General features: G+C 37.9%; 1 protein-coding gene across 1 annotated transcript; it reads right to left on the reverse strand.

The window, feature by feature from the left end:
- Nucleotides 1-4926: 4926 nt before the first annotated feature.
- LOC124187006 (titin-like) lies at nucleotides 4927-27372 on the reverse strand. The gene is made up of 9 exons (XM_046579242.1): nucleotides 26355-27372; nucleotides 10445-10789; nucleotides 9389-9703; nucleotides 9170-9321; nucleotides 8939-9083; nucleotides 8438-8728; nucleotides 7938-8327; nucleotides 7138-7458; nucleotides 4927-5872 (listed from the first exon to the last, which is right to left on the reverse strand). Exons 1-9 carry the CDS (start codon nucleotides 26428-26430, stop codon nucleotides 5316-5318), a joined length of 2592 nt encoding a protein of 863 aa, XP_046435198.1. The 5' UTR covers nucleotides 26431-27372; the 3' UTR covers nucleotides 4927-5315.
- Nucleotides 27373-27684: the final 312 nt, after the last annotated feature.

The following is a 27684-nucleotide window of genomic DNA, read 5'->3' on the forward strand; positions in this document are numbered from 1 at the left end:
AGTGGTTTTGAAAATGAACTTTTTAAGATTCTCAACAAATTCTCAAGAACTGTATTCTTTTTTTTGACCAAACATGTCAAAACCTGGCCCGATTTATTTTTCGATTTTTTTAATTAACTAAAACATTGCTTTAACGGTCTGAAAATTCACGAAAAATTCTCAATACTTCTAGAAATGTTCCAAATCGAAAATGGAAGTTTTCGGAATTTTTTGGAAATTTTCAGACCGTTTGAACAATCTTTGAGTTGACCGAAAAAATTGAAAGTGCTGAAAAAAAAATGTGAAACGTGAAATGAATTCCCGATATGCTGCCTTAAAAAAATGTTGCAATATCAACAGAAAGATTTGTTCTAAAATAAATAATTATTTCGAATTGGTCAATAAAGGTTTTCTATCTTTGAGAAACGGAAAACCTCGTGGATTTTCAGTGAACGATGAATTTCGGTATAAAAATTCCCTTTCCAACTTTTATAAAACAATTTTTTTTCCATGTCCAAGATACATAATGTTTCGCGATCATCAATCGTTCCGACAGTTGAAGGGAAGAATCGAAAACGAATTGGCGTTCAAGTAGAACGAAATTCTCATACGATTGGGGGTCGATTAAGCGTTGATCGAATCGGCATGAAACACCCGATACATAAACATAAAGCGCAGCTTTCGCGGGGGGGGGTGAAAATTGGGAAAAGCCTTCGGAGCATCTATAAGCTGCAAGGGAGGGTAAAACAGACGTTGATCAGATCTGGAGGTATTTTTTCTTTCGTCCCCCAATTTTTTTCCCACCTCTTCGTCTCATTTTTCTCCTTCCTGGTTTTTTTTTTGCTCCTTTTATTTTCTTTTTTCTCTCCTTCTTCTTCTTCTTCTTCTTCTTCTTGTTCTTCTTCCGCTCCCCCCTTCTACCCCCTCCTTTTTCATTCGTGGCTTTTCAAGGTGCTCGAAGCGTAAAATTGCCGGTTGGAACGTATTAAAGCTAACTCTATCTGCCCCTCGGGAGTTCCTCGCCTCTCTCCCTTCGCAATTCGGATTTCTCCCCCTCTTATTCTCTCCCTTTCTCTCTCTCTCTCTCTCTCGATCTTTCTTGCTCATCTCTCGTAGAAGCCGCCTGCCGACCGTGAAAGGCTCAATTTTAGTGAACTTTTGACAAGACGTGAATCATCTCGAGTAATGCCGAATATGTGGGCAGCGATGCGATGGAGAACCAGTCCAACAAACTCGGTCGAATAATACCTTGAATAACCGCCAAAATTCAGGGGTGAAAAAAAATGTAAGCTTCTGAAAGAAACAAATCGAACGACGAAAGAGAGAATTTCACGACGAGATGAAAATATTCAAAATTCAACATTTTGCCTGCGTAATTTTCAAATCGAAAAACTATTTATAGCTGTGCAATTTATTCGTCAGTTTGATTCTTATCTTCAGAAATTAAATAATAATCTTAATTTTTTAACTTTTCAACCTGACGAGATAAAAATTAATTATAATACAGATTTCGTGTTTTCTTAAATTTCTTTTTTCTCCCGAATATTCGCTCGTATTCTTTCATTTCGCATTTCTTACCTATAAATTTTTAACTCGCAGGATTATTTTTACACAATTTTTTATGAATATAATATACGTCTACATAATACCTGCAGATTAAACGTTTTAAAGGGAATAATAAATTAATACTGATCCGACTCGATTGAGCCACCTGTAATTTTTCGAATAATATACGTCCTACAAAGTATTAGATATTTTGTAAGCATCGCTTATATATTACGCCATATTGTGATCCAGCTTCCGTTGCAGTAAGTCTCGTTATTACCAAGCGGTTTAAAAATATCCCAGACGTTATACTCGTATATACGCATAATAATATCTGACTTATCGTTAAAATTGTAGGCATTCTCCTCCGTTATCTCGTAATATTTATCTACGTAATACACGCGTATAATATCCGTAGATAATATAATGTAATCCACGTTCATTATATACTCGCTTCACTAATTGCGATGAGCAAAAATTTTTCCTCCCTATTTTCTGAAATCAATTTTTCTACGTTTACATAATTCGTTTCTCTTACTGAATTTTTTTCTAATTATTCCATCACAAGTTCGTGAAACATGTAATATCGGATGTAGCAAAGAGCGGAATGGATTAAAAGAAACACAAAACTTTGTTCGATTCTCTCCAGGGAAAATTGATAAATTTAAACTAAGGAAAAAGCAAAGTCTTACGAAAATCATTATTCCTATTAAAAAAATTAACGGTGAAATGTAATTTTATCACATTCTAGCCTTGTCGGAAAGTCACGCGTACATTCAATATTTATTCTCATTACGCAAATGTGAAAGTGGAGAAAAATAAATAAAATTTAATTTTTTTATTCAGGCAGTTCGTAATTTTTGTTTTTCTTTCCCAAAGATTATTTTACCCGAGATACGAAATCGCGATTATGTTTATCATTACTGTGATACCGAGCGGAATACGTTGCCATAATATTCTGCATTAAAAACAGGGAATCACAGACGCAGAGAGAGGCGCGTTGAACAACATCCGGTCTATTAAATGCCCATTCATTTGCATACCAATGCATAATAATTAGTGGTAAACTAGAGTCACAGGGGATCGGAAATTGCGGGGGTTCGAAGCTGCAGAGAGATAATGACTCGCTGTGTTGTCGCCACAGCTGATCACAAATGTTGAACTACGGTATTTTTTCCTCTCCAACTTTCCGGCTGTTCTCTTTTTATTCACTGCGTATTTTAAAACGGCCGAACGCGTTGCGCGTTAAATTTTTGCCACGCGTCTCAACTTCTTCGAACGATACCTTTTTTTTTACTTAATTTTGTTGGAAATTTTTCTTTTTTTTTTTTTCTTGCTCTCATCGAGAGTAAAAATTTGAGAGAAGGAGAGCAGAGTGGCTGTACTTTATACAGGACGCACACGGGAACGGAAACGGAAACGGAACCGGGGGAAAACAAAAACTTCTTAGCGAAGAAGAAAAAGTTGAAATAAAGATGAAGAGAGGTGAACGGAATAAAATTTACGACTTACGGTGAAAAAATTATTACACTCTTTTAAAAGAAACAGTTTTATTGTTATTTTTATTTTCTTGTTGAAATTACGAGACCTGATCGAGCTTTTTTTTTGCTGTTTTTTTTTTTTTTTTTTTTTTTTGCGGACTATCGTTTCAACTGGCTTATATCAGGTACTGTTGATACTATTTTAATATCAACGTATTGCGGACGTAGGCAGAAATCGCTTCGTGTGGAAGTTTGGAATAGCGGAACGACGAAATGGATATTTGTGACTCTCATTCTCTCTTTCTCTCTCTCGCTCTCTCTCTCTCTGCCTATACGTAGCGGCTTTCAAGAGAGGAAAATGGCGCTTTAAATGGTATGCAAAACAACGCGTACACGCCGCCCAAACCCGGATGGATATGAATGGCCCAATTCCGAAACCTGCTACGTTTTATGCGCGGATGTGTGGGTGTATTTATACATATATTCAGCCATTCCGCAGCCTTTGCTGCTACGAATGAACGAACGAATGAACGGTACCTTCAACTCACCGGATAAATTCACCTTCAAGGGGTGAAATTCTCCCCGCGAATCGTCCTTTATACCTGCGCCAGCATGATAATAAGGCGGAACGTATTTTTATTTTTCTCGGCAATTGGGTTCCTGCTATTATGTTCTTGTACTTTTTGCATATTTCGTGGTTTTTCATCTCTCTCTCTCTTTTGTAATACTTTTTTTTTTTTTTTATATTCTCGTTTCTCTGTTTTCAGAGAGAAAAAGAAGTTATTGTAAGCACCCTGAAAATGAAAGGTCGAGTTCAGCTGAGATTTTGAAGTTGATCGGTGATTCGCTACTTTTTGAATTATTGAAAGAACAAAAATCCTAAAACTTAAAACGAGTGGTGATATATCTTGAAAATGGATGAATGAAACGTAAGATTTTTTAGGTCACTGATCACTGATTTTGTAAAGTCAGATTTACAAAATTTAAATTTGTAGCATTGAATATGCTAAAAATAAAAACTGAAAACACTTTTGTGCCGCTGATCACGAAACTGAGGTCAGATCAACGAAATCCAAAATGGGGAATCCAATAAAATCTAAAAAGATTTGGATTTTGGTAGAAATTATTAGGCAGAGGTTTTCGGGCTTACCGATAACGAATCCAACGTCAGAATTACAAAATTTGTAATAATGGATCCATTATTGTCGTTCGAAATAAAAAAAAAAAAAAAAAAAAAAAACGTGTTCACATTTTCATGTATTATGATACCTGATGGCTTTTAAATCGTTAATTACGAATCTTAATTTATAGTTGGAAATTCGAATTGGATATTCATATTTTATTTTTCCTTTGAACTTGGAACCTGCAGTTTGGAAACAGAAAGTTCGAAACGATTTTTTTAAACGGAGAGTTCAAAGGTTAGCTAATGGTGAGCCCAAGCCCACTTGTTTCCACCTATTTCCAATCATCTTTACGTGAAACGCCAATATCTGTTCAGAATTCTTATGAGATGTATTTACAATTTTTATCAAGGCAAGAAGAAAATTTTCACAAAATTTAAACGCAACATTTTTTTCACTTTGTGTTATCAAGAATTCGTATTTCGAATTTGATACTTATGAAGCCGAGATCCCGCAATAAAATGCCTTATATACGTATACAGTAATTTAAACCGTTTAGCGAAACGTCGTTTATAATACTTCTCTTCACTTACCTTGGTGAATTTTCATCCAAGTACCTAGATGTAAAGTTTACCGCCGAGCCGTCTCTGAATTCTTGTAACACCAACGGCGTTTAAGCTTCTCTGCTGTTATCATTTCGCGAATAAATACAATTGAAGGATCATTCCGTAAGTGGTTGAAAATAAATTTAAAAAATTAACTGTTATAATGTATTTGAAGATTGTTTTAGTTATCTCAACACGATGCGATTTATTAATTACTTTAATTTTGTTTTTGTTGTTGTTGTTGTTATTATTATTATTATTATCATTATTGTCTATGTACAAACATTGATATACATTTTTCGTATTTTTCATTTTTGATTCAACAACAGATTTGTCTCATTTTTTTTTTTTTTTGTTAGTTTCTTTTTTTTTTTTTTATTACACAGTCAAATAAACATAATATATACACACGATATGTGTCAACGATATCGACGAGAAACATTACGAAACAATATACAATTATAACACACGTATACAGTTTTCGTCTGCTTTTAAAATCCCCTGTAATTATCGTTGTTAAGAAAATAATATACAAATAATGAAGGGTATAGAAATTTGGTAATATAACTATGATGACGATGGTATTATATAGAACTTTCCTGAACGCGGGAACTCCGCGTGCAGATATTATCGTGATTACGGACGACGGGAAGGGTGTTGGGACGAAGGGGGCTAATTAGGGGGTTTCCTGGGGGCGAAGGGCGCTCCGTGAAACCCTCGGAGTATATCCACGAGTCCTTGCCGTGGAGGACGGAGGACGGCGATGAGGGATAACCGAAACGCTCGATGTTCGAGGGGAAGTTTTTTATCCGTTCCGGTTTCGCCGCGTACGTCGGCTCGAAGATGTCCGGCCGACGGTCGACCTTTATCGGGATAACGTCGGGCTCCTCGTCCTGCGAGGGGTCCTGGAGGTCCTGCGGCCTCGGATCCCGCGGCGGCCGCTTCTCGTCCTTACGCAACTCGCTGTATTCCCGTACCTCCCTATCCGCATCCTGCGGGACCTTCGCCAGGCGCGACGGGTGGCTGCGACGATACAGCGTCAACGTCACACCGACGACCAGGATGCACGCCGCCGTTACACCACCGGCGAAACACGCGACCAGCAGGCTGTAGTCCTTCTTGTTTTCCGAGGAATCTCGACCTGCCGTTGGGGAAACAGAAAACGCGTCGGATCGAGAGAACGGCGAAGGGGGTGGAGATTTTTTAAATCGAGGGATCAAAGTGACGGGGTTTCAAAGACGCGATTTTCGAGAATGTGGAATAGTCGAAATGTCGGAACGTCGGAATGTATGGGACCTTTGGTACTTTTTCATGGTTCTACATTTTTAAACCTCAAACTCGAAAAACGAGACTCCCATTCGATGCTTTTACAAAGTTAGAAAGGCGATGGGTGACAGTGACAGATTTTTAAAAACTCAAGTGGGAAGAATGTCGGAGTGGAAAAGTCGAAATATCGGAATATCCCAGGTGATAAAAAGGTCAAGATCTCGAATTTTCGAAGATTTCGAAGAAAAGAAATTTTATTTAGTACAGGATTTCACAATGTAGAAACTCTGAAATTCTATAACGAATTTATTCATTTTGGCATTCTATATTTGACGCGTTAATTCATTGATATTAGGAGTTCGTTAACTGGCGCATTTTTCTTGACCGAGTCCTGTTTTTCCCGCTGATAGTTTACAACCACTGCGAACTACGTAGAGTGAAAATTTAATTGAAAAATACTAACAACCAAAAAAGTTACGTTGTTTCGTTCTGAAATGCGACGAATGGCTTTGGAAGACAAAAGCACTGGCAGCCTCCGCTCTGCTGCGGTAGAACGAAAATTCAATGTAGCTAGTTTGGCTAATCCTTGTGCACTTCGTTCGTTACAGATTCATCGGATAATAGCTAACGAGCCTGCAACAGAGGCTGGTCCTGCAGGATGCAGAGAGTATCGAGGAGCAGACGAGGTTGGCAAAATGGGTGAAGAGGAGGACGAGGCCCTTGAGATTCAGGAGGCGCGTCCAGGTTCGTTAGCAGGCTTAAAGGAAGGGGAACGAGGAGGAAGAGAAGAGGATACTGTGCACACGATTCAGGAGCAGGAAGAAGGCCGAGGATCCGGACGAGGAGAGGCGAGCAGCTGGTGGCCTGCGGGGCTTTTTGCCAGACCCCGCAGTGTATCTGGCGGACGTTGGACGACCCACTCGAGCTACTCGGTGAGCATGCCGAGCATGAATAACTCATGAGGATGGAAATTAAAGAGGATAAATGTACCCCGAAGGTGGAGAGGAGGACGAGGAACGTTGTCGGAAAATAAAAGCAAAACACAGACGTCGTCACATCGCCACCTCGCTTCCTCGGACCTTCACTCCGCGGGCCCTTTGAGGACTAATGGTAACGCGAAATTGAGAGACACAGACTCACCCGTCGTGTACATCGCCACCCCTTTCAACGTTATCGGCTCCAGGACAACCGGGTCGCTCTTCCCCTTGGCGTTCACCGCGTAGAGCAACAGTCTGTAGTTTCGGCCTGGTTCCAGGCCCGGCACCTCGAATATCGGACCTTGGGAGCCTAGTCGGTCCGTCTGGTTCGAGGAGAATATCGTGTTCGCCCGGGAAACTGTCTCCTCGCTGTAAACCTCCAGCTCGAAACTCGTCACTGGTAAACCACCGTCGAAACCCTCGGTGCATCTCACTATCAGCCAATCAGCCTCACGCGAATCCGTACCTCTACCCTCGTCCAGTCCTGATATGGTCAAGCGACGTGGCAAGGGAAAACAGTGGTTAGTTTAGGCCGCGAGGGATCCTTGGGTGTCGAAGAGCGGGAAAGGGTCTGAAGCTTTATGAATAGTTCAGGAAGATTTTCATACGTTTCAACCGGTTTCAACGGACATCGACCAGCTTTGGAGGCTCGCACTGATTTCAAAAGATTTCGGGTCCTTTCAATTACCTCTTCGCATACACCGTTTCGTTTACTTTTACTTATTGCTTCGAGGGTTCGGAATTCCTTGTGAAAACATTTCATACAGGGAGTAATTCAGTAATCTGTCAAGAGACTAAAAATTATGACAAGGTACGATGATGGCCACAGCTGATCTGTTTCATTAGATCAATTCGAATGATTTAATGGACTCCACTGAATAGCTGCAAACTGTAAACCTTGTTCATGGAATAACGACTGCGAGAAAAGGAGCTGTTGAACATATTTTTTAAAATGTCCCTCACCCATTCTGTAGGCGTAGGGCCCGGTGGACTGAACGGCAGTGCAATTGTGAAGCGGATAGGGTCGACCGGCAACGATGATCTGGAAGAGGCAAGGGTTCTTTTGTCTGCCAACTTGGTTCCTGGCCCAGCAGGCGATGGTCCCATAGTCCATTTCGGAAGACGGTGTGTAGTTGAGACGCGAGCCGTGCCACTGGCTGGTCAACAGTCTGACAGTCTCTACCTGCGAATAACGAGTCGACGGTACGTCGACAAGTTCACCGGAATTGTTGAATGTCCAATGAAAATTGGTCGGCGGTGGTCGTGACTGGATGCCACAGAACAAGGATATCGTCTCATGCTTCAACGCACCGACGACCTGCATCACCGATCCCTCCTTGCAGATCGGCGCGTCTGGAAGAAACGGGATTCAAATCGTTCAAAGGCGAGAAAATCGCCGTGGAGAGCACCGATAGATTTCCCGAAGTGACCCGGTAAGATTTTACAGGGTTTTATGAACTTACACATGACCTCAAGGGTGACCGGCTCACTGGAAGACTTGCCCTCGGTGTTTGCGGCCAGGCAAGTGTAGTCGCCAGTCGAGTGGCGAGTCAGGCTTTGGAGAACTAGAGAACGATCGCTAAATATAATGCCGATCGAGACGTTCTGATGCAGTTCTTTGCCGTTCTTGAACCAAGAGAGCTTGTAGGCCTTCGGATTGGCCTTAATGTTGCATTCGAAGTAAACGTCGTCGCCCTCCTTTATGTCCCGAGCGTTGATGCTCGAGCCTATCCTTATCGTCACGATCGGCAGGTCTGCAATCAGGCGGAGTGAAAAAGAGGAATGAAAATCGAGGTCTGCATTCCGAGCGGCTGGAAACGGGAGCGGCTGAATTAGGAGTCCCGAATATCTCCCATCAAGTTGAGGGTTAATGGTTCGAGGAGTGAATGAGCTCTCGGATCGAACAACGGATCAAGTTTGCAGAGCTGGGCCGGGTGGGTTCAATTGTCGGGAATTAAACTCACAATGGATAACCAAATGCCATCTGTCCTCTAGAGCGCTGTTAGGCACTTCCGGGTTCTCAGCTCGACATGTCAGATACTTCCCGTCGTCCTCGATTGTCGGCACGTAGCTCAGGATGCTTTTCGTCACGTTTGGAAACTCTGCAAACTTTAACATCCCACCACCCCCCCAAAACTTGACTACTATTCTATTTTCACTTGAGGAACTTTGTCTCCCTAGACTCGTCTACTCACGTTTCTTGCCATGTGCTTCACCTGGTGATCTCCCTTCCACCACGTTATCACAGCCTTCGGTCTCGACCCGAAGCTGGTACAGTTTATCTCGTAGGTTCTGAACGCCGAGAGGTTCGGCTCCTTGCTGGTTATGTTGACGGCGAACGGTTTCACTGGAATGCAAAAACCAGAACGAATCATTCCTCGAACCATGGACCAGACATTTCGCCATCGACTTACGGTTCACGTTCATCACTATTTCCGTCATCAGAGGTGGTACCAGCCTGTTGTTGTTGGCCAGGCACACCAAACGAGCTCCAAAAAACTTTCTTGTTATCCTGGGTATGTCCAGGCGGTTTACAGTGACCTCGTCTTTCTCCCTGTAATAGGTGTCGTCCATCACTTCGTTGCCAAGGTACCATGTCAGCCTCGGAGATGGACTTCCACCCCAGGTCTCGCAGAACAGGGTCAAATTTGAACCCTCGTTGTATATCGGTGATACCTTTTCAATCGTTCGCCGATTCGCGTCCAGCACCACTGGCCGATCTGGCTGGACTAAGAGAGGAAAAAGTAACGATCACTTTTATCGGAAATGAAGTCGGCTAATTTTTTCACAGATCGTTGTAGGCATAGAATCTGAATTTGAAGTTATTTGAGCTTTTCGATAATGGTCCCAAAAATAAAATCTCACCCAAGGATTAGACTAAAATTTGCGCTTTATTTAATATTTTTGGTACACTTTGATCCCGGGTTATTAATTGTCGAAGAAATTTGCAAAGGGCTGAAAAATTGTTTCTTCTTTTTTTCTTTTAAACAGGATATATAACTCGAGAACGAAGTGTGCTAAGAATCCGCAACAAAGTTTGAGATATAGCTTTACATTTAAACTGTATGCCTTGTTTGAGATTTCTGTCACATTTCGTTCTTGACTCATTAATTGTGAAGCAGAATCTGAAAGGTGGGATTATCTTTTTCATTTTTTTATTTTTGGTTTCTCTGTCAGAGATTCCATAAATGGGAAATAAAATGATCTAGAGTACTTGAACAAAGTTTAAAATATAGCTTAAAGCTCTAGCTACGGTTCGAGTCGTGTTTTGAGTCTCTAAAAAATTACGTTTTCGAAATACATCCAGTTGTAAAATATCCAGAGTCAGTTTTATCACTGCAAACTTGATTTAAAATATCATAGACAGCTTTGAAACTCTCTAAATGTAGATTTCAATTCTCGCGTTGAAAGAAAAATTCGCGAAATCGAAGACACTCGCTCCTGACCGCATTTTATTAAAACCAGCTTACCGATTACGGTCAATTTGATCTTGACATTTCTAGTCGGACTGTTCTTGAAGTCTACCCTGCATCTGTAAACGCCTGCGTCAGAGGCGAGCAGATCGTCGATGACCAGCTCGGCCGGACTGGCGTTAACATTCATCAGGGCGCGGCTGCCGAAGCCGTTTGGGTCCGACCATAACTTGGCCTGATCGAAGCCTCGCCCCCGTACATCGAGGCTGTAAACCGGCTCGCCGTCAATTTTCTCATTGTACCAGAGAACCATGAAGAGAACGTCGCCTCGTGAAGAGGGGGCCACCTCGCAAGGTAGCCGGGCCTTGAAACCCGCGACCGCTGAAACCTCGGTGATGGGTACTGAAAAACGCAAGAGAGGCAACGCTCGTCAAATCCAAAAGGTAGCGATACTTGATGATTTTTTTATTTCAGGGTTTCTTGTTTTTAAAACTGAACGATGATTTGTAAAATATTCGGGTGAAAGAAAGCGTGTTTTCTAATTACTTTGCAGCATGTCGAGGATTTCGAAAAGAATTTACGAAACCTGAGACAATTTAAAAAATTCAAGAAAACTCTTAACACGGTGCGAAGATTTTTGCAGAGCCCAAGATCACGTCATTGCTTTACCAAGGTTTGAATAATTTCAATCACAGCTTATAAAATTTACCATTATTTCTTTTTCTAGCATTTTAAACAATACCGTACGACGTTAAGCTACTTTAATTCCATTCTTGACTCTTTTTAATCCAATAATAACTAGTTTGCATTGATTAACTCATCAATTTCGAACCCTGATTGAAAAACTTTGTAGTGATTTGATAAAGTTCCACCAACTGACACGAAAACACAAATTTCTTAGTCACGTGAAAGAATTTCAACGGATTTCGCATATTTGATAAGTGAGTAGATATATGATATCGTATAATTTACTAACAACGAGATACATTCACGGCCAAGATTAGTTTTCAACGATTCTCGAACGATTAATCATAGCAAATAAAAAAATCTCTAACAATTGCAAAGAACGAACAACGCGATCCCGAAAAAATTTTCAAGTCTCTCTGGAGCATTATTCGTCTGGTCCAAGTGGAATTCCTGCGATATCCGATGAACGGGATGTTTGAAAAGACTTGATCAATTACCAATAGTTGGTCAAGAATTTATTGAACCGATCTGAAAACGCATGGAGCCGAGTTGGTTATATTCCTGCAAATTTCAATAGCGGGAAACCGTCCTGCCGCAGGAAGTCCCAGGGGGTCTGACCTGAACTCCGGCGGTATTGCAGCGGTTTGAAATCAGGCTTCGAACGCTCGTCCCAACGGACTGTTTAAAAAACTCGGTACATGTATGTGTATAATGCATTTGAGTTGGATTGGTAGATAGGTAGTAGGTAGATAGTTAGATAGATATATAGATAGTTAGTTAGAGGGATAACTAGACAGATAGATAGATAGATAGATACGTGGACAGACAGATAGACGTAAACAACGAACTCGGGTAAGAGTTGGGCAGTAACTGCAAATTTCCGGTGTGTAAAAAAAAAAGCTGAAAAAGAGAAAAATCCCCGGGATTGATCTGGAATCGAAGAGGAGTGAGAAGGCTCGATTAATTGGTTCTGCCGGTCGATTTATGCCTGCCGACTGAAGCATCGATGCAGAATTTTATTGGTCCAAATCGCTCCACCTACGTGAATCAATCTTAGGTAAATCCTTCGCGAGTGATTATACTCGGGCTATTCTGCTACCTCTGATCGCCGCCTTTGGTCCCGACACCGTTTTACCGCTGTTCAGGAGTTCCGCTTCACTCTCTCTCTCACTCTTTCTCTCTCTCTCTATCTCTCTTTCCGCTCTCTTCTTCTCGCGCTAACCTCGACAGAGACTAATTACCCGACGGTGATTCCATTTAATTGAATTGCTAGAAGAAAGAGTCCAATTCCACCAACGCACGCCTGCCCCTGCTGGAATTTCCTCCATTGGAGTAAGAAGAGAGAGAGAGAGAGAAAAAAAAATGAAAAGTGGGAGAGGGAAAGAGAAGGTAGAAGGGAAAATATATATGAATTGATGATCAGGGTTGAATTGCTGGGGGTTATATTCTTTACGTTTTCGTTACAAAAATCTCACAATTAAAGAAGATTTTTTGAAAACAGTTTATTCATACGTCTGTACTCTATTAGCTATTCGTTATTTTTTTTTTTTTTTTCTCTTGCCATTTCGTTACTTCCGCTTACCCATCATTTTGTCAATTTGTCATTTTGTCATTTGAACGGGTTACTTTTCACGTTCGACAACATCGTTTTAAGATACAAGTGCCGGTAGGATTCTGTTCCTCCGGTGACTAATTATTGTTATTCAGTAAAATCAGCTCCGATGCACGATAACGCGCTGCTTATTTCGCCTACGGATTTCCGGACCACCCGGAACCGTAATTCGGAACGGGGTTGAATTTGCGAAGAGAGATAATGATCGCTCAGTCACTCGCTTGCTCGCAATTCATGCGCTTGCCGATTCGCTTTTACCTATATGTACAATACATATATCTATAATATAGAACGATATATATGTGTGTATATGTATATGTATAATATTATATACTGTATGTATATACACCTGCGTACACTGCAGACTAACCGTTTGAATTATTAATTCACTGGTAACATTCGCCACGCTGTCATTTCCTGTACAATCAGATTGTTTAAATAATAATGAGATTCAAAATTATCTTCTAATTCCGCATAAAATTTATACAGGATAAATAAAAACCAAATATGATTCGGGTGGTCGAGTTCGTTGTGGGACAGTTTATTTTTTCAACTATACGTAATTCGACTATTTGACGAGTGCTTATATATATATATATATACGTCTTAAGCGTTAATTGCGAAATTTGACGTTGTGTGCACTTTTTTACTACATTCTTTCAACAATATTCGCAGGTACCGACTTGGAAAAGAAGTCTATAAAAGATTGGGATTAAATTACGTATTTGAAAAATGTGGAAACTTATTTTCAGTTTTTCGAAAAAATAACCTTTCACCTAAATATTAAATCGTATTTGAAACGTACAAAGCTTCCCAAATGTTTATAATATATATATGTATGTATATTATATACCGGTGTACCTGCAAAATCTGTTTACCGATTGCAAACAAGCGCAGAATTTGCAGTCTATGTACACGTACCTTTGCAAATAGGTTGTACATATGTATATATACGTACATACACACATGCGTGCGAGTATGAACTACGCTATTTTCAAGACTGCGGCTATCCTCTTCGGCTCGTGTATATTATTCCGTATAGTCTATATTTGTCGTAGTGTTTAAACAGGATTGAATAATTATAGCGAATAGGCAAAGCCAGCACCAAGCTATTCGCCGCGTAGTAAACGTGCCGTATTGCACATACACCGAGGCGATACGTTGTCGTAGTTTGCAGCAATCCTCTCCGCAGTAAATTCTGCACGTCGAGTAGTCGCGTGGCAAACATCATGTATTATCAAATTAATACGTGGCAAGGATGGAAGGATAAGTCTGAGAGCTGCAGGATAAACTAAACGATGGTAAAATCCTCGCTAGGGATTTACGTTGACTCTTGTATATATAAAATGCTCCGAACTACGTTGATTTTTTTTTTTTTTCTTGCATAATTTAACACACATTTTTTTGTAATACGATCGATTTAACGATCGGGACGAAAAGGTGGGGAAGTATCGAAAAGTTGAAGGAAATTATGAATATTCACGTAAGAAATAAACGGTTGAATAAATTCGCGCGAGATTCCCGAGGCCCGTTTTTTATCGCACCTGTTCATCGTCCCAACCTTACAACCGCAAAATATTTCCGCCTCACGAAGTATGTGAAATTGTGTTAATACACTGTTTACCAGGTGTGATAATCGATTTTTATGTTCAACACCAGTTTTTGCCAATTTTTACGAACTCGACGGTTGGGAAGAAGAATTATTACTGTTGAACGAAAAAGAAAAAAAACGATGCTCGTCGGCAATAAAATCAATATTCAGTAAAACCGTAATGAAATAAAAAAAAAAAAAAGTGTTCACGTATATAAAGGCACAAAAAAATAAAACAAAAAATTTTACACCGTTCTTGGTTATAAATAGAGAAAGAAACAGATGCCTCTATCGATTATACTCGTAATCAGCTAATTAGCTGCGTGTATAATTTTCAAGTAGATATAAGAAATTACTGTGAATACCGTACAAGGAAAATTGGGTAATTTTTGAAGGCGTGGAAAAAATTCATTGCACAGCAATCGGGTCGGTAATTAATATCGGTGATTAATTATCCATTATAAGAAATCGATCAAACCGGAAAAAAGAACCCGATGGATTTTTCGAATGACTTTTAACTTGTATGGCTTGATTATGCGTACATGTGTGTATGTGTGTGTGTGTATATATTCAAACGGTACAAAAAACTGTTTAACATCATTACAAATGACCGGATATACGGAGTGCATAGATCGTAAAATAAATCTGTAAAAATACGAGACGCCGACTCATTTTTTATTCATTAGTTAATTTTTTTAATCCTCATTTTTCTTCTATGCTTGCTCCATTCGTTATTCGGAATATATTGATCGTATAAGGTTGTTGATAGTGATAATGATAATAATAACGAGAAGACGGCGAGGAAGGAGAGAAATGACAGAGAGACACCGATTGCTGCAATCGTATTATAAACGATTACGTATCAACGATCGCGTGATTTCACGTTATTTCGAAATCACCTTCGTTTTTCTTCCACGCAACAAGGTTGTATCAGTGTGTAAATATACAAACGTACGATATGGACCGATTAATTACGATACTTCGGGCTGTCATCTTCCTCTATACCAACGATTTTTGACTTATTGAAGTTTCGGCGTAAGATCAACAATATAAATGAAAAAATCGAGGATGATGGGTAGGGAAAAAATTTATCACCAACTCGCGACGATTATTCCGTTGAATCATAGAACGAAATTCCGTCGATATAAAGAAATGTAAAATATTTATACAAGCGTATGAATAAATATTACTTACGCATACACGTCATAAATGGTTAAATCGGTAAACGAATGATTTTCGACGCTGATCCAAAATAATATAAGAGAGAATCAAGAAAAAAAAAGAAAAAAAATTATCAAACGAATCGAGAAACGAAAAAATCCGTGAGCCTGAATAACGGAAGAGCAAAGAATAATCTGCCCGGGGGGGCGGGGGGGATACGGGGGGTCGATGTCGAAACGCGGTATCAGCTATTTCGTGAGAAGAAATAAGGGACACAGGCCTCGACTGTTCCTTCATCCCCATGAAGCGACCCGCGGTTTTGCAACTCAGAGATGAGGGGCGGTTTTCTCGAGTGCTTGGTCACCGGACAAAAAGCACCGTAATATAACGATCAAGCATGTGAGTCGAGGGACGGAGGGATGGAAAGGAAAGGGGGTCGAGGACCGAGGTGATAAAACCGGCGAAATCTACCTCGTGCAAACAAGTCGGCAAACAGACGAAGAAACACGCGCGAAAATGAGAATCTTTCTCCCGATGCTTGCAAAAAACGATCCAATAACGGGATTCTTTTTTATCAATAGACTTTTTGGCGATTGTGATATTACGATGAATGGTTTCATTTTTTCTTTTTATTTTATTTTATTTTTTTACTTTTTTTTTTTCTTCGGTCTCTGTTTTTGTATCGTTTTTACTTCCCACTTTTCATCACCTTCGGTGATGTGTTGGAAAAGTATTGGTTTCGGGCGAAAATCACTTTTTCTAATTTCAACGAATCTTTACGTTTTCGAACATCTAGAATCCGAAAAACAAGTGTTTTTTTTTTTTTTTTTTTAGAGAAATGACCGTGGAAACGATTGGATTAAAAACTGATACCCGTGAGAAATTTTCCAATTTTTCTTTAAAAATTTTTTTCATCCGTCCGATTTTTTATTCGTCCGTTTTCGATATCATCGCGAAAGTTTATCGGACAGAGTTTTATGACGGTAAAAACTGTAGCGTAAAAATTGTTTTTACGGCTTGTGTCTTCTTTTTTCTTTTGGTCTGGTCATTTGGTTTCGAAAGTCAAAATTCTCGGCTTTTACAGCCCAATTTTCATCTGGATCCTGAGAGAAACAAAAAATTATATTCCCAAGAACGTGTCGGATTCAATGTCTTCGATAATATTTTGAAATTACTTTTTGGTACTTTCGAAACGATATTGTGTCAACTCGAACACCGAAATTATTATTTATTTTTATTTCTTTCTAATCAACAAATCGTTTTTGTACTTCTGTTTGAGTATCTTTTTATTTTCTATACCGCAGATCATCGAAAATTGTACGTTTCACTTTTCGTTTCAGAAGATAAAGACAAAAGAAAGAAAGAGAAAAAAAAACAAGAAACAGAGCGTCGAGAAGCAGATTCGATCAATTTCGGTGGATAAAAGAAATTTTCGTTCCTTTTTAAATTCTCCTTTTCTCACCTCAGTAGCGTTCTACAAAATCGAAGTATGTATTAAACTACGTTATTGAAAAAGCAACACGAAGTAATACAATCCTGTCAAATATCACAAGAAAATTAATCGGATGAAAACGCCGCGTCCCAAGAAAGCGCGAATATTTGCAATTTAATCTGCAATATCCCGCAGCTATTCTTCAATTCTCCTCCCACACAATTTTCAGATCCCTTTTACGGGTCGGGATTTCTTCGTGTCTGTCTGCGCTACGCGTTTCAGATTAAAAGACGTTGATCGCACGCGGATGCTGCGATGACTTTCTTCTCGGCGTTGCGAAAAGGTGCGAGAAACTGGAGAAAAGGAGGAAGGGAGGAGATTCTTTATTTCGAAAAGAAGATCCTGATCCTCCTTTATTTCTTTCTCTCTTATCTCTCTTCATTCCTATTCTTCCTCTCTCTCTCTCCTCCCTTTATATCACCTCCTCCGTTTTTTTTTTATTTTTTTTTTGTATTTTTTCTCTTGCCTACCGGCACGTTAAGGTGACCGTACAATGCTCGAGTGATTGGTGGACGGTTCTCGGATTGTCTACGGATATCGTTCGATACCAAAGCCGATTTTATCAAATATATTGAAGAATCGTTTGCGAGAAGAGGACAAAGGAAGTATGAAACGTAACAAAACATTGGTCAAAAATTTCTTACAGACGAGAGAAAATAGCGTGGAACAATATCAGCATTTTCATTTTTGTTATACGTGGTTGAAAATGTTGACAGTTGGTTGCGAAAAAATTGTACGAAAATAGTGAGAAAAAGCTACGAAATGAGGAATTTTTTGGTAAAATGATAATAAAGCACGTATCACCAATGAATAATTGTCGAAAATTCAACAACGAGTGATTTTCTCACAAATTTCTCTCAAGCCAGTATAAAAAACGATGTGCTAAAAATTTCGCAGACAGTCTGGTTCTTTTATAAACACTGACTTGGAGCTTATTGAACGTAATATAAAATCTGTGTTGTTTAATGGGAATTTTAATCAGAACTGACTTATTCGAAAATCCAAACTGCTTAAAATTTGGAAACAAAGCTAAAAATGAAGCTTCAATCTTTAACCATATTTTTATTCCTGTCAAAAATCTTTCACGTATTCCAGTTTCCTGTGAATAAACTCCCAACCAGAATATGCTGAATATCTGAGACAAAAACTAAAGTTTTAGACTAAACTTCCAAGCTTTATATCGACCTTTGTTCAAAATGCTCCGTAGCATATTTCGCTCCCAAGTAACGTAGTGTCGGTAAAATGAATAGAAACATTTTTCTTTTTTTCTTCCTATCTCACGTTGAAGCGGTTAAAGTACAGCTTGAGCTTTGAGCTGCGATTTAAATATTGTTAGAACGTATAAGGATCTTTCGTTCCAGAATTACAGTCAATTGTAAAGTCCGGAAATTTATTTCATCACGGTTTCAAACTAGATTTTGGTAAAAGCTAATGCATAAAAAAAGATTTGGAGTTTCAAAATTTAACCAGGAAACATGATACTATTACACAGGTTATCAAAACATGTATATTTTTTCTTTCGAGTTTGTATTTAAATGAATAAATTTCGATTCTATAGGTACATCGAATAATAACCAAAATCTGTATTTATTGCTTATAAAGTTTGCTTTCGTCTCTTTTAGGTTGATAAATAATCACCGGTCAACGTGATTTTTTAAATAATACTTCAAAAAATGGTTAAAGCGACCCAAAAATTTTAGTTTCAACTTGCTGGGACATTTTTTTGTTTACATCCTTGTAATTTTTCTCAAAATGTAAAATATCGTTACCGTTTCTACAAAAGTAAACTTTATCTAATAAAGCTAGTTTTTTTTTTGTTTTTCCCTCTCAGTTACGCGGAATAAATCAAAATTTCACATCTAAAACCAAGACTGAAAATTCCTGTTGACCGGTGTTATTGAATAAAAATGTAATAAACGAGAGAATGAGAGGCGGAGGTGCGATGCAACGGTTTAAGACTTTGTTAAGGTGCTAAAGGAGGAGGAGGAGGAGGAGGAAGAGGAGGAGATATTAAGGGTCAAGTTGCAAATTTATGAGGCGGGCAAATAAATTAAACTTGTTCGTAACTTTGAAAAGGGAGGGATGGTGATGGGGCGGTGGGGAGGCGGCGGGGAGGGGATGTGAGACGATGTCGGCCGTCGCAGAGCGTCGAGGTTCATTTCGAAAGAGGAGGAACCAACCGCCTCGGGAAGCAGCGTCTTAATTGCTAACGGCGGTGTCTTGTACCTTATATACTCAAGGAACTTTAAGCCTCGTTCCGACGCCACTATTATACCAACCCCCACCCCCCACACCCCCCCCCCCCCCCATACACACACACACACACACACATACATACACAAAATCGCAATTAATGCAAGAACGTACACAGCGTCAAGAAGGAGTAATTTCACTGTGGGTTAAAATTTATACACGCGAGAGAAGCGGAGAGAAAGAGAGATAGAGAGAGAGAGAGAATTGAGTTAAAGAGAAATATTTAAAGCGGAGGGGATGAATAATAATTAACGGAAAACAACGGTAACAATAATTACCATCGTCGTTGCGATTAGTCCGCGAACAGGGGCTGGGAATGGAGGGTGGGAGGGGGGAAGGGCAGAGGGCGAAGAGCCGGACGCGAATGTAACAAACTCCTCGCTGGGAATAATCAGGACGAGTTTAAGGGAGAGAAAGAACGATCCACTTTATATCACATTTTCCTTACGCCTGCAGAGAAGACGGAGGTAGTAAATTATCTTACGCCGAAGACGCCCGCGGAGCGAAATGCCTTGCCCCGCGTAAGATTCTTGATCTCCCAACATCGTCTTGCAATCGGCATTAATTAAACATCTCGGCAACTCTCGCGTTTCTTTATCTCATTTTACACAACCTCCGCTTTTCTTTGATCAGACGCGATTATATTTATCTTCTTCTTCTCGTGCTTAATCTTTTCCTCTCTCTCTCTCTCTCTGTTTTTAATAATTTAGCTATACGGTACGAGAAATGTACGTAAAATTTAATGACGAAAAAAAAAAAAAACATTTTGCAAACTTTCAAATTTTACCGCAAACAAAACGGGTTCTTTTTTTTTACCTTCAATTTCTTCTTGCGTTGAATCTGACAAATTTATCCGTACACAATACGTGCGACGAAAAATATGAGAACAAATGGAGGAAATTTTTGTACAAATTTAACTTACGGTTACCTATATCACATTTCTATAAATCGATTCTAAATATTTCCGTTATCGTCGGTGTAAATTTCACAAAATTCATTACAAGTTTCAAGCTTTATCTTTCGTACGTCTGTCGTAACGCTAAAAAATCCAAAAATCAAAGACAACAAAACAAAAAAAAAAAAAAACAGAAACAAATTTTCCCTTCATTCGTTATACTCCGTACTTTCTCCGGCATATTTGCAAATGTAATTGCGATGAATGAATGAATTTTTATTATTATTATTATTCGTCCGATTTCTTACTTATGTACATCGATATATATATATATGTAATATAAAAATGTGTACATAATACGCAAGCGGATGGTGCGGACTAATTTTTAATGTGCAGCCAGCAACGGGGGAGTTTTAAAAATTATATGAGGAACTACTTTGATATCAAGGATCGCGGTTTTCCGTGTAACATTCTCTGCAGTATACGTACCTACACTACGCGTATATCTGTGTTTAGGTGTGTGTATGTATATAACGAACGAAGTCGCGGTCACGCGAGTCCCTGCACTCCAATTTTTTTCCCTCTTCTCTCTGGGGTTTTTCCTTCATTCTTTGTTTATTTTTCTTTTCAACCAACATCATTATTGCTATATTGCCGTATCCACTCTGCCGCGATTACAATGTACTCCTCCACCGATTTCCTCGAACTCGTTGGAAAATCGGGGCTCAATTTTACCCAACGCTCCCGTGATCATTTTTTATTTATCACTTGGGTTTTATTGTTATTTTTTTTATTTTTTTTTCTCCTGCCTTTTCATTCCCGATCGTTTCTCAACTTTGCAAGAGTTGACGATCTTTCGTGTGTTTCGTCCTGTTGATTTTTTGTTTCATTGCAGTTTGAAATAGAATTGGAAAGAAAAGAAAGAAAGAAAAAAAAAAAAAAAGAAAACTCAAGAATCGCAATTTTTATTCGAATACAAAACGTCTCTGTCAATTTTTGCAAAGTCTCTGATAATAATGAGGATCCGAAAAAAGAAAATTGTATAGCGATTATTGTACGAGAAAATTAAAAATTCAAAACTTTACGACGAATATAAATTAATACAGATTATTTTTTATATCTCTCCAGTCAAGCAAAGCGCAAATTTTAAATCTGTTCCCGCAGATCTCATAAATTTTGTACCACACATCTTGTGCAGGTAGTTCAAATACAGTTGACGAATTTATGTAATACTGCTCACAATGGCAATGATAATAACAATAGTGATAGCGATAGTAATAATGATAATAATAATAATAACAACAATGTCAGTAATACTGATAACGGACTCAGTGATAATAGTCACAATGATAATAAATGAACACACGTCGGGTTTGGAATGGAACAACGATTTTCATCGCAATGTTTACCTCAATTCGTACCAAATTGGGTAATAAAAGCACGTAACAAGGTTCGCATCACGCGATATGCACGTAAATACAGTTACGCTTGTAATGTATGTAACGTTTTATGTGGGTGAATAAATGATCGTTATATCTACATTCTACGAGAAGCAGGTTGTCGACTATATGTATACGATGCTGTACGTACAACAATCTGACAATTCTAGATCGATGCTCGGAAGAAATTTTCGAAACATGTCGTGATTTTACATCGCAATTTTTATACTTGCTAATCGGTTTTTGATTTCCTTTTTTTTTTTTGTTTTTTAGAATTTGTGCCCGCATCTAATTCTCGAGATTAATTTTTACACATATTACGTAACGTAATGTATAATGTAATTTGTTGTTATGTACGTTTTTGTTTTTTTGTTTCTTTTTTCTCACGAGATGCTGCGTGATGTAACGAGAAAAAGATTTATTCGGATACAAAGAACCTTGTGAATAATTCAGTGAAATTAAAGAAACATTTTCGTTGTTTTGAGGATTTGATTGTTTTGAATATTTTTTCGCTGTCTGGAATTTGAGCATTTTTTTTTTTTTTTACCTGATTAAATACTGCAACGATTGAAACAAATGGTAACTCAGTATTTTGGAAATTGCCGTTTTCCACTTTTGATTTCTTGAAATGCGAGGAAACCAGTGATGAAATAAAATACGACACATTTTTTCCACATCAAGTCCCGTTGTATATTAAACTTTAAATTACACGTTACTTATGTTGGAGGTTGAAAAAAATTTGACGCACAGTCAACAGCGAAATATAAGAAAAATAGATGAAATTTAACGATATAAATAAAATAAAATTCATATAAATTATCTCGACTTTGAGAAGTATAATAAAATAGGATGCTTTTTAGGTAAAATTACACCCTTCCAAGTGATCGAAAATCGTTGATCATTTGAAATTGCGGAATCGAATTTTACATACATGTAAAAAGTAATTACGTAATACACTCGCTCTTTCTTATTCTCTATCCCTTCATCTTGCTTCTCTCTTTTCCTCTTCTTTCTTTCTTTTTCTTCTTTTTTTTTTTCTTCTTTCCTCGTATCTCGAGATGTGCGCCTCGCAACTCTGACACTTGGCTCTCTTTGCAGAGCGAGGGTGAAATTTGATATTTGATAGGACATGCGGCCCTAGACCACATCATCCCTCAGCGAGGAGACGGTTCGGAACTTTCTGTTTTAGACCCGGAACTTCCACACTACTCGACCTAATTAAACCCCCTCAGCTCTCAAGTATTCCGCACAGATATACGTACTACAATTTATATATATATATATATATATATTTATATATATATACTACAATATATATATGTATATGTATAACTTTCCTATACAGGATATCACGTTTCAAAAACTATGCTCAAGTATATCGAAAACAAAGTATTGAATTAAGAAAAAGTATCGTAACAAAAATTGTTGTTTGTAAAAGATGGCCCATTAAGGCCCAGCTTTTGTTTTTTTTTGTTTCAAATGGAACCTTCTATTTTTTTTTTATAACGGTTTCTTATTTCTCGTTGAAAAGCGAGTAAGTTTTACTTCTAGTCATTTATCGGTTTTCATCTTCGAACAAGCCCGAAAAGTTATTCGAATTTTTTTTCCGTGAAATGAATGGCAATGCGTCCAAAAGACTTTTCAATTTAATGCTCAGTTTTCGATATATTTGAGCATATTTTAAAAAGCGAAAAGCAGAAGAGAAAAGAAATTAACATTAAATTACTACACTGATCTTACCCACAAATCAAATGCAAGATATTTCTCTTGATTTTTTTTTTCCTTTTCATCGCGTTCTTTGAACAATTTCATTAATTACGTAGAAGGATTTTTTTTTCTTCATTTTACACATTGCTATGCTTATTTCGTGTCGAATTATCAGATTCTTTTTTTTTTTCTTCTTCGTTAACGACGCGTTTAACGTTTACGTTTCGTTTTTCAGTTTTCCGAAACTTCCAGGATTTTTTCCGATCCGATCTTTCGTTTCGTCCTAAATTCCATCACGACTTGATCACGTATTTATAAAATCGCAACTACTTAATTCATACGCGTGTATAATATATTACGTTCCCTAATTATCATGTCAAACCGACTAACGGAATTTGAAAAATTCTCGTCGCTCTGGTATTGCATATAAATGTATATGTGAAAAAAAAAATATATATATATATACATGTATATAAATATGTATAGGGTAATATATTGATCGGGGTAGAAGAAGTATACGTGCCGGGAAAGGGGTTACGAATATATACAGTGTAGTTCCGGTTTCGTGGGCAGCGCAGACATTCTCTGGCCACTGCAGAGGGGGGTTACTGCTGGCTGCTGCTGTATCATACGGCGGTTGATTTTTTCTTTTTTCTTTTTTTTTTCATCCTTTGTGTTTCATTTTTTTTTTTTTATTATATCCCCATTCGGTCCCAAGTACATTAAACATATGCACAGACTCAGTGTCAAGAGCGCTTCATTTTCACTCGGAAGGGAACAAAAGTGTGAGTTCTTTTTTTCGTTTTTTTTTCTTCTCTTTCTATCACTGGTGAAAATCAAGAAGGAAAAATTTTTTAACGTTTTGTAAAAAATAAAAAAAAAAAAAAGCTTGCCACGTCTGTAACGGAAAATCGTTGGGAATTATTTTCAGGTTTAAAAAACGACAATATTCGTTCGCATATAGCGAACACAAACAAAAAAAAAAAATGCATAGTCTTAAATATCAATATCGAATCTTGAGCGAAAATCGATAAGAATCGTCAATTTTTCTGACGAGGAAAAACAGATTGAGGGGATGAAGAAAGAAATGACGATCACCGTAACCTTCGCAACAAATTTGCAACTGTTGTAAAATTTGTACATGATTTTGACAAAATCTCGAGAAAAATTCACTCGCCAATGTGAAGAAGAGAAAAAGTATTAAAATAACTGGATTGAAATGGTAATTGAAAGAGGTGAAAAAAAAATAATAAAATTCAACTCAAAATTATAATAACTTAGCGCAGTTTTTTTTTTTCGTTAATACGTGTGATATACGTGCATGTGCATACATGACGTATACGTACATGTATGATAAGAGAGAGACAGATCAGAAAATAAATGAATAACTTATAAGCTAAACAGTGAAAAAGTAACAAAATCAAAGTTGGCACTAAATTAAGATAACAGGAGTGAAGAGAAAATCAAATAACAAAATAGAAGAAGAAAAATAAATAGATGAATAAAAACATATATTTCAAAAGATAGAGCAATTGGTATAAAAGTACAAGTAAAATCAACACAATGGTGAAAAATAAAGTGAGAGAGAGAGAGAGGGAGGGGGTGAGAGAGATATGTATGTAGAGGGGGTGGGAGGAGGGTTTCCCAAAGTTTCAAGTGTTCATGTTGCGGCTACACAACAACTTTTACCAAACCGCCAAGTTTTCGAACACCTTCTGCAACGCGGTTGCCACTCGGATCCCCTGCAGAAACTTTACCCCCATGTATGCTCGCTATACGTTGTACGTAAGGTGGGCATACATACACAGATAGGCATGTGCATAACTACGTATACACGTCAAGCCGGGAAATTGTTATTTGAACAATCGCTGTCATCTATTATGGAAAATCCGTATTTTTTTTTCGTCGAAACTTTTTCAAACCCTGCTTTATTTTTCAGCTTCATCCCTTTCTACCTTAGCCTTACGTTGCACAAGCGTGCGTGTGTTCACCTACGTATGACAATTTTACGGAATATAACGTAGGAATTATCGGAGGATAAAATTAATTTGCCGATTTTAAATTCTTTGCGATTGTACAAGTATGTCGAAATTCTCGAGTTTGCATTCCGGCTCAGATGACGGAAATCGTGAGGTAAAATATTCACTACGCCGGGCTGTCGGATTGAATTTATAAAGAATAAAAAAAAATCAAGTCTGTTATCAAAGTCTCGTATATTCACTGTAAAAAAAAAAAAAAATCACAACTTGATTATAATGCGTAATTTGTTGCGTATAGAGATGAAAATTGTTGTACAAATTTTCAGTTCGTTTCTTTTTTTTTTTCACATCAAACATCGTCTTGCGATTGCCGTTTTTTTTTTTAACCCTATGCACATATACAAAAATCTGTGAAATTATTCTTAATCGAATAGTCTGTTTAAAATATGGACAAATTAGTCTCAAACTTATAAGGGAGAAGATATTTTACAAATAAACTCATGCTTCCAAACTATTGCATTGAAAAATTAGACTCGAGTTTTTTTTTTTTTTTTATTATTTCAAATTTTTCTTGCGGTTTTCAAAATTGTTTATTTTTTATTCCCTGCCGTTTCTGTGTTCGCGAATTCCTGACCGTAAGTATTTTAACTATCCCTTAACGTCCTAAAGAAATTCCAAGATTCTTCTGACAAGAGGGAAAACCGTCGGGTCTGACATTCCTGCGAAGAATCGCACAGAATCGCACAGAATGCTTGCCAAATATATAATTTTATTCTCCTCATATTTGTTCGAAAATGTGACGCAATTTTACGGAAAAATAAAACAAGCGATACACGAACAAGATAAATAATTACCAGTCGGCACAAATTTGATCGAATAAATCCGAGCAAAGCGAAGTCAAAAAAAAAAAAAAATGCGAAAGTTAGAAAAACGCTAAAGCGCAGGTGAAACTTGATAGATCATATTCGCTAAAAACCGGGCAATAATCCACGGTGTATTTACTAATTAAACATAAGTCTTCTTTAATTTTTTCTTCTTTTTTTTCAGTCATATGATTTGTTTACTTTCGCGCAGAAACTTTACTTTTTTTATTTTTAAATTCATAACAAAACGGTCTATTCCGATGGATGAAATGAATATTTAATACTTACTCGGTTGGTCGACGTCGGTTATGAGAACTTCGGCATTTGCAAAAAAAAATACGCTCACTAATAAAAGCTTCTTCATATCAATTTCACAATTAAGAACAACGACGACGACGATAATAATGACGAGGATGAATTTATCACCTTCATTCACTCTTCACACTCGCTTAATTCTCACATACGTATATTTCACTGTATTCACATCGCTAATTGCGAATTATTAATTAAACTATCATATTTATTTTGATATAATTGGTGTGAAATTTTTTGCCACTGCATTTTGAAAAATTGACGGTTTGATTTTTTTTTTTCCTCGTTTTTCTCGATTCTCTCCTCTTTGCACGTAAAATAATGAAAAAATAACTAATTTACCATGGAGAAATGATTAATTGGACTCGGCGTTTTATCACAGCATCGCTATTTCCGTCGCTGTTATTATTACTATTATTATCATTGCTGTTGTTGCTATGATTATTCGGGCAATCTAATCAACCATCAATTAAGCAAACTTGACTGGCTGACGGCCAGGGCCCGACTTGTCACCGCGGTTTAAGCCGTTTATATGTCGCCGTGATCTTAGATCTGTGAAAAATAACACTTAAGCTCAGTTTTCATGGGGTATAAATAAATTCAGGCTTCATTCCGTATACGTAAAAAAGAACGTATCAAATTCTTCGAAGAAGAAAAAGAAACAAAAAAACGAAACAAATAACACCAAATTTTCACACGTCGACGATATTTGATTTATCACCGATTTAACATTTTTTTTCAATTTCTTCTCTTTACTTGTTTCTTTTTTTAACCCAAGCTGCTTTAACACCAAGTTATATATCTCACAACGCGCACCGATTAACAAGTACCTCGTGTACTTTTATTTATTCATTAAATACGTTCTCATACAATTACGTGTATTTATGCATACATATACATACGTATATATTGTGTATATTCACACAAATATTCTACCATTCGTTTAAATTTATTCATCCCTTATCCCTCACGTTCCTTTAATTTTTTTGAAGGGTAGAAGAACGTCGGAAGAGGTAGAAAAAAAAAAAAAAAAATTTTTTATCTTCCGCGTAAAAAGTGGTGAATTTCTATTTTTTCCAATTCATTTATTTATTTATTTTTTTTCTTTTCCTTGGCACACTCGCGTGTTAAAAATTCGCAACGCCGATATATCCGGCACCGAAATCCCGAGCTGCTGCTACCACTGCTGCTGCTACTGCTGCTGCGGCTGCTGCTGCTGCGTAGCGGCAGGCAAACTGAGGGGGTTTGTTCGTGTTTCGGTTTTCCTCGGGGCATTTCGAGCTTTTCCGTCACCCTCCGGCTGGTT

The sequence above is a fragment of the Neodiprion fabricii genome, chromosome 7, assembly GCF_021155785.1.
Source record: "Neodiprion fabricii isolate iyNeoFabr1 chromosome 7, iyNeoFabr1.1, whole genome shotgun sequence".
Lineage (NCBI taxonomy): Eukaryota > Metazoa > Arthropoda > Insecta > Hymenoptera > Diprionidae > Neodiprion > Neodiprion fabricii.